General features: G+C 59.8%; 1 protein-coding gene across 1 annotated transcript; it reads left to right on the forward strand.

Annotated features, from left to right (window-relative positions):
* The first annotated feature begins 5,585 nt into the window (after positions 1–5,585).
* Positions 5,586–6,902, forward strand: Foxs1 (forkhead box S1). The gene has a single exon (XM_005384885.2). It carries the CDS (start codon positions 5,661–5,663, stop codon positions 6,654–6,656), a length of 996 nt encoding a protein of 331 aa, XP_005384942.1. The 5' UTR covers positions 5,586–5,660; the 3' UTR covers positions 6,657–6,902.
* Positions 6,903–12,226: the final 5,324 nt, after the last annotated feature.

Genomic DNA, 12,226 nt, shown 5'->3' on the forward strand with positions numbered 1-12,226 from the left:
AAGGCAGGCCCTCATCCCTCCTCATGGCATCGCCCTCCCCCCGAATCTTCCTGCTCACCCCCAGGCCTGCGCTGTGCCAAGGCCGGGCATCTGGAGGACACTGACAGGGAGGACCCCTCTACCTGGAAGCTCCTCTGTATCCTCAGCAAGAGCACCCATCTCTGCGAGGTGCACGAGCACAGCCGCTGGACACTGCTGATCCCTATGAGGGCTATTCGATTGTGCCTGCTGGTGCCCCCAGCCCAGGTGCCACCGCCTCCAGCAACAGCGGCTGAAGGGGGCTCTCTGGGCAATGATGGGCTCACTGAGCTTGAACGTAGGGGCCAGTGAGTCCAGAAGGCCCCTTAGAGCCCCCAGTGTGTCTCTGCATCTGAAAAGGAGGAAACTGAGGCCCTGAGATAGGTGGGCCGTGCCTGAGCACATGCAGGGAATAGTGGAGCTCTTGTCTGGGGTCACCTGGGTTGAGGGCTCATCTTGGGGCCCAGGGAACAACAGGCTGTTCTTGCTCCATCCGGGTGTCAGGGTCTGTGCTCCCCGAGAAGAGGAGGGCACTCTCCCAACCAACAGTAACCTGCTGCGGAAGTGACCAAGCCCTCCTGCAGGACGGGCCAGCTCTGCCGCCTTTCAGCCCAGCCCCCTGGTGGCCTCCTCTGTCTGGGCTTTCCAGCTCTGTCCTTTACCTGGCCTCTCCATAAGCCCAGCTCCATCACCGCCACTCCTGCTCTCAGCTCAGTCTGCGCTCACTTCTGCTTCACTTCCCACCGTGCTCCGCCCGTCATCCTGTTCCCTCTCCCTCCGTCAGCTCCAGCTCTTTCTCTGCCCTCGTCACCCCCACCTCCTCAGTCCTGTCACTCTGTGCTCCAACCTGCTTTTCTGCCCCCCCAGGGGTGTGTCCCCTCCACCCCGTCATCATCCCCTCTGGCTGCCACTGTTCCCCGCCCCTCTCTGCCCTCTCCTCACTCTGTCTGCATTCAGCTATGGTCACTGCTGTCTCCATCCCCCTCACCCATCAGCTCTGGCCCATCCCCTGTCCCTGGGGCCCCCCTCAGCGTCTGTTCTGTGCCTCTGTCCTCCATCTCTATCACCTCCAGTTTCTCCACCGCAGCCCTTCTCTCCCACAGCGACCCACCTCTGACCCTGTGGCCTCCAACGCACCCATCGCTCTCTTCACCTCCAGGCAGGGAGGGCCTTGAGTTCTGAGACCTCAAAGTCCCCGACAGCCCCCTGCAGCCCTGAGTCTCTCCAGACCTCTGCCAGGTGGAGACCGCCTACAACCCCTGTTGCCGTGGTCCCCCTCACCTTCATGGGGAGCCCTCTCGTCCAGTGCTCAGGACAGCTCTGGATTGGCCACAGAGGATGGCAGGACACAGCCCCCAGGCCAGCCCCGCAGGTCCTACCCCTCAGCAGCCCTCCTCCCAGCCCCTTCGGCTGACCACAGTAAGGACTGGGTCTCCTCTCCACCTCCACCTCCTCCTGGGCTCCTCCTGGATCCAGGGTCAAGGAGGCCAGCATGGGGGAGCCTGACCGTGTACCCTCTTTTTGCCTGGCACTGAACCCGGGATGCCCCTGGAGCCTGATCCCTACTATAGATTTTAGCAACTCTGGTGAGGAATCTAAAGGCCTCTGACCAGGCACAGAAGGGAGCACCCAGGGCTGAAGCCCGCTAGCTCTGTTTCCCACCCAAACCACAACAGCTAGCATTGGAGGGCTTCGTTCATGCCAGGTATCCTTAGCTCTTAGATGCTCTCGTTACCCGCTTTCTACACAGGCTGAAGTCCAGACCCAGAGTTAAGAGCCTCGCCCGAGGTCACACAGCTAGTTCAGCTCACAATGCCCAAATTACAATGAAAGAATAGAATCCAAGGGCCTGGCTGCCAACCCCGCAGCCCTGACAAGAACCAAGCTGCTGGCTCCTCCTATGGGGGGTGCTGCTTGGTGTCACTAACCTTGCTGGTGGTGTTACTTCTGACAGCATTAAAATCTTTGCTGGCTAGGAGCTTGTAGAACCCTGGGGATCAGGGCTGAAAAGGTCTCAGGGCCATGTCTAGATGATCCCAGAGCCAGTGGCTTTTATCAAGGAGTTCAGCTACCAGTTGGTTTATACTGGGATCTATTGCCAGCATTATTAGTATCGCAGATTGGGAGGAGGCGCCCCACTGTGCAGAGCAGGGAAGATGGATGGCACGGCCAATGCCAGCCCGCACCTTCTCTCCTCACACACGCAGATTGCTGGCTGCACGCGGGGCTCTTCTACCACGCCACGCTGGTATGTGAAGCCATGCATGCGGCTGAGGACTCTGCCACCCACCGAGCGCCTGCCTGGCGCGAGCACGTCCGCTTCTCGCAACCGCTGCTTGGTGCACACGTGCTGCAGTGCCTGCTGCGCCACCTGGAGCATGGCTTGCTGATGTGGGTGGTGCCTAAGCGCACCTGCCAGCTGCTGGACACGGGCCCTTCCTCCAGGGTAGATGTGTTACAGCGGGACCAGGAGCCAGGATGGCTGGGCACGGGGGTGACTGCCGGTGAGCAAAACAGTGTGGGCAGAGGAATGCAGGCACACAACATGTGGGCACCATGGTATGGGCTTAAAGGTGCTGGGCTTGGAGTAGGCATCAAAACAAAGGACACAGCACAGGAAGACCCAGGAATGGGAAAAATAACAGGCAGGCTTGGGGCTTTGGGCTTGGGCTATAAGCACAGGACTTGGCACATCTGTTGGCATAAGGGAACCAAGCATAGGGTAGGCATCAGAGGCACTGAGCACAAGGTAAGCATAGGTGCCTGGCAGTGGACAGGAGGTGGGCATGAAGGTATGGGAATGACTTGGAGACCAGGTGAGGGATGTGAGTCCCGGAAGTGGGTGCTGATGTGGGACGTGGCACAGGCCCAGTGGGGGCGTGGGCTTGAGGCCTAAGCTCCCGCTGGGACCGGATGGCTGCCTGGTTCTTGGCCCAGCACCCGCAGTCTTGCACTATAGAACTGCGTGTCCACCTGCAGAACGGTGGCCCAGGTACCTTGGTGAGGAGTGCCCGGGTCCCCTGGACCAGCTGAGGGGTGGCTTGCCATGGCCCGTATAAGTCATGTCCTTCACTGGGGGGAGACCCATGCCCCTGGTCCCCTCCATTCAGCCCCTCACTGACCCTCTGCAGTCCAGCTCCTCCTCCCCGACCCTGTGTAACCCTCTGGTCTGTACGGCCATCCCTGACAAGCAGGGCTGGGAACAGGGCTGTCATTGGTGCTGTGCTTCCCACCAGGAACACTGGCTCACTGCCCTCCCGCAGGTGAAGCTGGTGTTCACCTGGGAGCTCAGGCTCCTCCTGCATTTGAAGCACTCATGGGGTTCCCAACCCGGCTTCCCAGATAGCATCAGCCGCTTTCTGATGCAGCAGAGCCAGCCCTAAGGGGGCTGCTTCTCCCCTCACACCCCAGGGGTGCGGCCCTATGCCCCAACCCTGTCCACACAGCCAGTGCACTGGGGTCTCCCTCCACCTGTGCCCAGGTCATAGGCAGCAAGGCCGATGGTAACCTTCACCTAGCCCACAGGGGCGGGGCCCTACGTGACAAACAGCGTGGGACACAGGGCAGCTGGGCCTAGGGCAGTGTCATGAAATTGACGTTGACCTCAAGGTCCCAGAAATGCAGAGGTTGTGGAGGAAATAGGACAAAAGTACTTGTGGAGAGCAAGCAATTTAAAAGAAAGCCCGCCCGCCCTGTGGTGGGGTCCACAGGGCATTCACTCAGGTCGGGTTTTCCAGAAACAAATCCTCAGGCTGTACAGAGAGCAGCCCACCAGCAGCCACAGGGCTTGGCCTCCACGGAGCTCCAGTCCCAGACCCTTCCTCCCCCTGCCACGAGCCTCTCTTCTTTATTTGGGGGCAATGAAGTTCACAAAACAGAGGACTGGGCCTGAACCCTGGGCTTTGGATACTATCCACTGAACCACTGTAGGTCCTGTCTTTGGAGAAACTAAGGCAGACTCCCAAACGCAACCTTAAGACATGGACCAAAGTGAGAGTCTGACCCCCCTCCCTGCCTTGTGAGTACAGTAACCTTTTTTTCTTTTCTGATTTCTGACTTTACAGGAATCTTCTAGCAGTTACAGTATAATAAATCTTCTTAATAATACATTAATAAGCCACTTTTTATGTGTGTGCTGGAGATCAACCCATGGGCCTTAAGCATGTTCAGCGTACACTTTGCCATTACCTACAGGACCAGCCAGTAAGCCACTTTATTGGGGAAATCTATGATTCCATAAAGGACAGAAGTGAATCAATCATTTTTTCAGTCATTGAACATTTACTTTACACCTACTCTGTTCCCTTGTCCACTTCTGGGGATAGAGCAAAACAGCATGGTCCCTATTCTCTTGGGGTTCACAACTTGTTTTCTAGTTGAGGTCCCTGTGACTGTCTCTTACTCCTGATGCTCACAGAAGAGGTGGTGATAAGGAGTTACAGAATCTTGGATTCAAATCCGAGCTTTATTATTCACTAGCTGTGTGACCTCAGACAAGTCACTTAACTTCTCTGGCTTTAGACCCCTCATCCATTCAAGAAGCTACACAGACCTCTGGAGCAGGGTTGCTCTAAGTGACCGCCGACCCGGGGGTGGGCAGGCAGGGAAGACTCTACCCATCTGTCAGAAGGGCTGGTGGCCTGGCTGAGGCTGCAAGCAGGGGAGCCTCTGTTCAGAATGCCAGTCCACAGACAAACGGGCTGTGGCTGCTGTGTAAGGGAGCTTGTTGCCTCCTCACTGTGGCCGGGACAGCTTAAGAGTCGTCAGCACCATTTTAGAGACTTGGCCAGGATCTTTCGAGGCAGAACTCACAGCCCAGATCGCTGCCCTTCCCATGCCAGTCACCAGAGGGCGCCAAGGCTCAGTCAAACGCAGCGTCCTCCCTACCCTGGGTGCCTGGAGCCTGCAGAGGTGCTGAGGATGGGGGTGGCTGTGCCCCAGGCCAGAGCTCTGCACTTCAGGGAGCAGGGGTGGAAGAGCAGAGGGAAAGGGAGGAGTAGAGGGGAGACTGGAGGGGCCCGGGGCCTTCTTCACTCTGTGGAGACTCTGCTCGGATTCTGCCCTGCTCTGGCCTCTCACCAGGCCCCCACCCGCAGCTGCATCTGCACCTGCGTGTCTGCAGCTCCTTCTTTCTGCCTCCCAGTGACCCATCTCTCCGGATGCTACCTGTTTCTGTGTCTGTGTCTCTCTGGCCGTCTCTGTCCATCTTGCTTGTCTCTCTCTGATCTTCACCTTTCTTTCTGTGGCTCTGCCTCTCTGTCTTGTTTCTGTCTCAGCTTCTTACATTCCTGCCTCTTTTTGTGTCCCTGTCTCATTCCACTTCACACCCTGTCCCTCTCCACCCCTGCAGCCCAGCCCCTGTGGGCTGAGGGTCTTGGTCCCTTCCCTCCCACTCCCACCTCCTCAACTGGCAGCTGCTCCCAGCTTCACCCTGGCCTCTGCTGCCCGCCCCTCTCCGGCCTTGCAGGAGGTGGTGAGGGCCGGAGGGAGGGCAGCCTGGTGGGCCCACCCCTTTTTGCCTTTCTAGGCTGGGAGGCTGGGCCAGTGGGCCTTTTAACCAGCCCAGGCAGGCTGTACCGGACACCAGTCCTGGACGCCTGTGCCTGGCCCCTGTGGTCCCAGCAGCCGCCAGCCTGGGCAGCATGCAGCAGCCGCCACCACCACCAGGGCCATTGGTCCCTGCAACAGAACCCACCAAGCCCCCATACAGCTATATAGCCCTGATCGCCATGGCCATCCAGAGCTCACCAGGGCAGAGGGCCACGCTCAGTGGCATCTACCGCTACATCATGGGCCGCTTTGCCTTCTACCGCCACAACCGGCCCGGCTGGCAAAACAGCATCCGCCACAATCTGTCTCTCAACGAGTGCTTTGTCAAGGTGCCCCGCGACGACCGCAAGCCAGGCAAGGGCAGCTACTGGACCCTGGACCCAGACTGCCACGACATGTTCCAGCACGGCAGCTTCCTCCGACGCCGACGCCGCTTCACCCGGCGGGCCGGCGCTGAAGCCACCAAGGGCTCTGCCAAGGCACCCCGAGGACCCCTCAGAGCCACCAGCCAGGACCCGGGAGTCCCCGATGCTATGACTGGCAGGCAGTGCCCATTCCCGCCAGAGCTGCCCAGTCCCAAAGGCCTAAACTTTGGGGGTCTGATGGGGGCTGTACCAGCCAGCATGTGCCCGGCAACTGCTGACAGCAGGCCCCGGCCACCTGTGGAGCCCAAAGAGATGCTCACAGCTAAGCCTGCAGGCCCTGGAGATCTCCCCACGGCCGCTTCGTCTTCCCCTTGCCCGGCGTTTGGCTTTCCTGCTGGCTTCTCTGAGGCAGAGGGTTTTAGCAAGGTCCCTACACCTGCAGCAATCCCAGAGGCGGGCATTGGCAGCAGCTACCAGTGTCGGCTGCAGGCACTGAATTTCTGCATGGGAGCCGACACGGGCCTGGAGCACCTCTTGGCCTCAGCAGCCCCCTCCCCTGCACCACCCACCCCTCCTGCTTCTCTCCGGGCCCCACTGCCCCTGCCAGCTGAACCCAAGGAACCCTGGGTTGCAGGGGGCTTCCCTGTCCAGGGAGGCTCTGGCTACCCACTGGGGCTGCCCCCCTGCCTATACCGGACACCAGGAGTGTTCTTCTTTGAGTGACATGGCCTCATCTCCACAGGGCCCTGTCAAGGACATCTTCCAGGCTGAGCCTGGCTCTAGGTCCCGGAGAGCTCTTGAGGGACCCATCCCTGGCAGGCCAAGGTCAGCTAGGATGGAAAGCCAGGACTACAGCAGCCAACACTCAGCCAGGCCATCGGGACTACCAGACTTGGGGGTGAGGGGACGTGGGGTTGTTTACACTTGACTCTGTGGCTCTCCAGCCAATAAAAGTCATTGTGATTATAAGGATCAGCTTGCTGGATGGTGGGGGGCTGAGGGTGAAGATGCTGGGTTCCCTGTGCGGTGGCTGTTGTGGGGTTGTGTGACAGAGATGGGGACCCCAGATAGAAATGTCTCACATGAGCTTTCTCCTGCTGGGGACTTTCTCAGGGAGTTTCCTGGGAAGGCAGAGAATGGGGGCAGACGGGATGGATGTGACCAAGAGGTGGGGGGAGGCTGGGCCCCCCAGGGACGCATGGCTGTCCAGCCCCAAACTACGCCTGCACATGGTGACCAGCGGAGCGTCTCTTCTCTCCCAGGCCAGTACCTGCCATCTCACCGGGTGATGGGAATGCCAGCCCCGTTTACAGTGGTGCGATTGAGGCTAAGCGTTCGGAGCTCATCAGCCAGCTCCAACTCTGGCTGGCAAAGGGGTGGCCAAGAGGAATGGCACCCAGGTGTATGTAGCTTTGCCCTGTGGTTTGAGGGAGGTACAGGGTGGAGAATGGGCAGGGCGGGACTGGCGGCGCCCCCAGGGGAGGAAGGGCTCTTTTGAAATCCTGGAGCATCAGGGACAGAAGGCCTGGCCTTCCCCCATGTATGGACAGGGACCCCAAGGTCAAAGGCAGTACCACCCGCCTCTGGATTGCCTGCATTAGTGGGGTCCTCACCTGGATCCCCCACTGGCAGAGGTTTCTTGGTGACTTGATAAAAGCATTTTTCTTGGGGCAGGGCAGGGGCAAGGCTGTCCTGAGTGCTAATTAGAAGTGACCATGCCCTAGACTGGAAACTTCTCTAGCTGTCTCCTCGAGTGGAGACAGGAGCATGGGGTATTTGTGGCACTCATCAGCGGAGCAGACATAGGAACCCGAAACCTCGCTGTCGCCCAGCCGCCAGTGCCTTCCTCCTGGAGCCTCAGTCCCCTCCTCTGGGTCATGGGTATGAGAGAGAACGGATGATGGCGAGACCCCCAGTTTTGTCTTTGGTGTAGGGTCTGAGGGTCTTAATGTCTCATGAGGTGACACGCAGACAGCTGGAGACCCCTGCACTGGGCAGGCGGGCCAGTCTTCCCAGAGGCCTCCCTTGGGCAGCTGGCCATGCTGACTTCAGCCTCTGTGGCTCCCTCCGCCCCTCTCAGGTCCCCCGGGGCCCGGGAGGAAGCGAGCCCGGCTGGACAGCCCAAACTGTCTGGTTCCCACAGATTCCAGAGCTGAGGTGGAGGGGGACCTGCTGGGCGGGGGCTCACTGCAGCCGGAAGGGGCTGGGAAGAAGTCTGGCCAGCTGTAGGCGACCCCCGCGTGCCTGCTGCACCCCGGCCCCAAGCCATCCGGCAGTGAGGGCGAGGGTCTGCCCCGCCTCCCACAGGTGGCTTCGGCCGAGGAGAGGGAGAAGCTGGGTGCCGCGCATTGCCCCGCAGGGCAGTACACGGCGGGGAGGACGCGAGTGCACCGAGCACAGAGACGGGCAGGCAGAGGAACAGAGTCAGGGTGGGGGCTCTTCCTTAGCTGGGACAGGGAAGGCAGCCTCTGCCTGCCTGGCGCGGTTCCCTGTGGTGCATTCCCATGGGGCCCTGTGACCCTAGTGCCCTCCCAGCCCCAGTCCTGAGCTAGCGGGAGGCCTGGCAGAGCATCCTGCCCAGCCCCCAGGAGGCTTAACCGCTGAGCTGGGATGACGCCCTGTTCACCCTGCCCTGGGTGACCACGAACAGAAACAGGGTCAGTCACACCAGGTGCCCACCCCGCTCTGGGCATGACCCTTCTCCCCCGCACACCTCACTCCCTACCCCCCCGCAAAGACTTCTCATCTGTCAAGAAATGAGGACAAGCCTCTCGGCCCGAATTCCCAAGCAGGACCCTGGGCCCAGCGCCCACTTTGGCCTTGCAATGCGAGCCTGGACCAGTGCCCTCCTCTCTGGGCCTGGGTTTCATTCCCTTTGCTGGGTGGGGTCGGGGGCGGCCTGACGCTGGGTCTGAGTCCCAGGGGAGGGCCTGACAGCCTGGAGGAGGTCCCATCCGGGAAGGTGCCGGGCCAGGGGGCCTAGATGCCATGATCTCATGGTGCCCTCCGTGCACTGCCCAGCCAGGAGACCCCACCCACCAGGCCTCCTGCCCTCACATTCTTTCCATGACCAACCGACACCTCCGGGTCCCATCCGACCACCCCCACCTGGGTGGGCGCTGCGGCAAGTGCTCTTCATCTGGACGGGCCGGCTTAGGGGCAGCTTGGCATAGACGAAGCAGCTGAGGTAGTGACGTGCCCAGGGCCACACGGCAAGGCAAGAGCAGAGCCGTCTCTCAACCCATCCACCAACCACCTCTGCTGCCCTCGCCATGTGACTCTCAGGGGATGGGGCCGTCTCATCCCAGTCTGCCTGCAGGGCCCTTCTCACCAGAGGCCGCCAGTCTCAAGGAGGGGACCCCAGGCACGGTGGGTGGTGGCAGCAGGCTAGGGCAAGACAAGGACCCCTAGGGGCTGGGGGGGCGGCTCAGTGGTGGAGCGATCGCCCAGCATGTGTAAGGCTCTGGGTTCCACTCCAACACCATAAAAAAATAGAAGGGACACTGAGTCTCCTTGCAAAATGAGGCTAACGCAAAGCCTAAAATGGTAGAATCAGTGGTATTTCAGAATATTCCAGAGTTCTGAATCATAGCTGCTCAGATTCCTGGACTTTCAGGGTTGACAGGACACCTCCTGCCCAATTTCTGAATACCCCTCCACAGGATTCCAGGAAAGGGAGCCCAAGTGTAGCAGCTCTGAAGGGCCGGAGGAAGCTTCTCCCCTTGGCCTTCGGCCTGGTTCACCCCAGCTCAGGGAGCACCTCCCACCCCCAGGAGGCACCGCACCCACAGGCCCGGCCTTCCTCAGACTCCTGCACCCTCTTATCTTGGGTGGCTCCCACTCCCACTGTCTCCTTCCCTGGCGAATGGCGTTCCTCAGCCAGAGCTACTCCCCATCCCAGCCGCTCCACCTACAGCATGCGGTGCCGGAGAGAGGGCGTGTACCCAGGCCTCCTGGGAGTGCATGAGCCCAGGAATCCAGGCCGCAGCACAAACATCCCCATCCCTGTCCCTTCCCCATACAGATTACAGGCTCCCACCCTCCCAGCACCTGCTGCCTGGGTCACATTCCAGCCCCCTTACTTCCTAGCTGTGTGACTTTGGGGGAGTTGCTTCCCTTCTCTGTGCTTTCCTCATCTGTAAATGGGAGCACTCACAGTCCTACTCCTGTGGAGTTGGGAGGGTTACAAGTTAATATTTGTAGAGTGGCACAGGGAAAGTATAGTATCAGTGTTTGTTAAGTGGAATAAATAGGTATTTGGGTTCTAGGCATGTCCGCCTTAACCTGACTTATTGCTTGCCAAGGGGGTGTCTATCTGCTGCAGAGGTGGAAGGAGGAAGGACTAATATACAAAAAAGGTAAGGGACTCAGTTTCTGGCCTCTCTACTTCCTAGCTGTGTGACCTTGAGCAAGTATATTCACCTCTCTGAGCCTCTGATTCCTTATCTGTAAAATGGGGATAACGATACCAGGACTAGTAGGTTTGAAATCCCGTCCTGCATGCTATGTATACAAGTCAGTCAACAGGAATGAAACTGGAATAAAAACAGTCTCCCCGGAGGGTCACATGCCCTCTGCCCGGTCCTCTCTGCCCCTTCTTCCACACATGGCAAAAACTACGTCCTGAAGGTCCAGAGGGGCCGAATTCCCTCCCCGCTGGGAACAGGGTGGTGACTCAGGGAGGCAGCTGGTGGAGCAGGAGGAAGTGGTTCCACGGCTAAAAACAGGCCAGAGGCCCATGTGGTCACACAGTCTGCCGGAAGGGCCGGGCTGCCTCCTCGCTTGGTCCTAGCAGAGAGAGGAGAGGCTGGGGCTCCCACTCCCTGAAGACAGCAGCTCCCGGGGGCCCCCTTTCCACACCGGGGCCTCTGCCCTGACTGCTCCCCTCTCTGGAACGCTCCCTCCCACCGGCTCAGCACCCAGAGCCAAGCCAACACCACTCCTTCAGAGAAGCCGCCGACCCTGGTCTGGTTAGATGCCCCCATGCTGGCCCCATCTGCACCCTCCCTGCTGCAGTGCAAATGACTCTGGTGCACAGTCAGGGGCCAAGGACCTGGCCAACCTCTCCAGCCTGAAGGTCAGCACACAGTAGGACCCAGCAAAGGTGTGGAGTTGAGCCACAGAGTCTCGCTCACGCAGCCATCCACTCACCATGGATTAACTCTCAAGGAGCCCCGGGGCTCCTGTCTCGTCCAGCACTGGCCCAGGCCCTATGGGAAAGGCCCCTCCTCAGTCCACACAGGCCCTGCTCTGGCTCTCCCTTCTGCCTCTTCCCAGCGGTCTGTCCCTTCACATCCTGGAGCCACTGATCACACGCCCTTGGGACCCCTCCCTGACCCCCACATTCCTTCTCCCCCAACCTACACGCTCTCCATTCATTACTGCTCTTCAGTGTCTGGGTCCTCCAGCAGAAGAAACACCATGGTGTCCGGGATTTTGTCTATTCGCTGCTTGTCCCCAGCACCTAGAACAGTGGGACAGGGACTGAAGGAGTTGCCGTGAAACAAACAGTCTTTGCAGCCTTCACCCAGGCCCACCCCTCCCCTCACGGAACTTCTGGGTTGACCCTGGGAAGCAGACACTAGCTTTACCCCATTTGCGGAAGGGGAACTGAGGTGCAGGGAGGACAATTAAGTAATTTTGAACCCCGTTCTGTTCTCTGTTACCAGCCCATCTGACTAGAGGCATCTGCGCTCGGCGCTTCCCGCTCCGTGTCTGTCTCCCAGCCTCTCAGACACTCCTGGCCTGGCCTCCCCTGCTCGCTGCTTGCCGCCCGCCGCCCGTCGGCAGGGATCGGTCCACAGCACGGGCGCGGCCATGTTCCTCCTTCGCAACACCCTTGCATGGCTCCCTGTCCCCGAGTCGGCTCCCGGCCATGCCTCCAATGTTCTTCCTGCTCCATCTTCCACAGAAGCCCCACTGGAACGCAGTCCCCTGGGCCCATGACACCATCCTCTCCATCGGGAAAAGCCTGCGCATCATTCGCACCCACCCCGGGCGTCGTTCCCACTGGAGAGGAGAGGAGAGACGCGGTCTGCGCCTCCTCCCTGTCCGCTGGCTTCCCCCATTGCCACCCTCCCACGGGGGTCCCGGGGGCCGGGAGCTCCCTGAGGGCAAGGCGGACTCCTCTCTGGTTGCCCTGAGCGGGGACTTTATGTGGAGGGAGTGACACTGCCAGCCTTCTGTCCTGACTCCACTGTTCACTGGCTGGAAGCCCATGATATGTCCCTATGTCTCAGTTTCCTGGGAAAGTCTGCTGACGAAAACACCTACTCCTAGGGCAGAGATGGAAT

The sequence above is a fragment of the Chinchilla lanigera genome, unplaced genomic scaffold (genome assembly GCF_000276665.1).
Source record: "Chinchilla lanigera isolate Chin_1 unplaced genomic scaffold, ChiLan1.0 scaffold00021, whole genome shotgun sequence".
Classification (NCBI taxonomy): domain Eukaryota; kingdom Metazoa; phylum Chordata; class Mammalia; order Rodentia; family Chinchillidae; genus Chinchilla; species Chinchilla lanigera.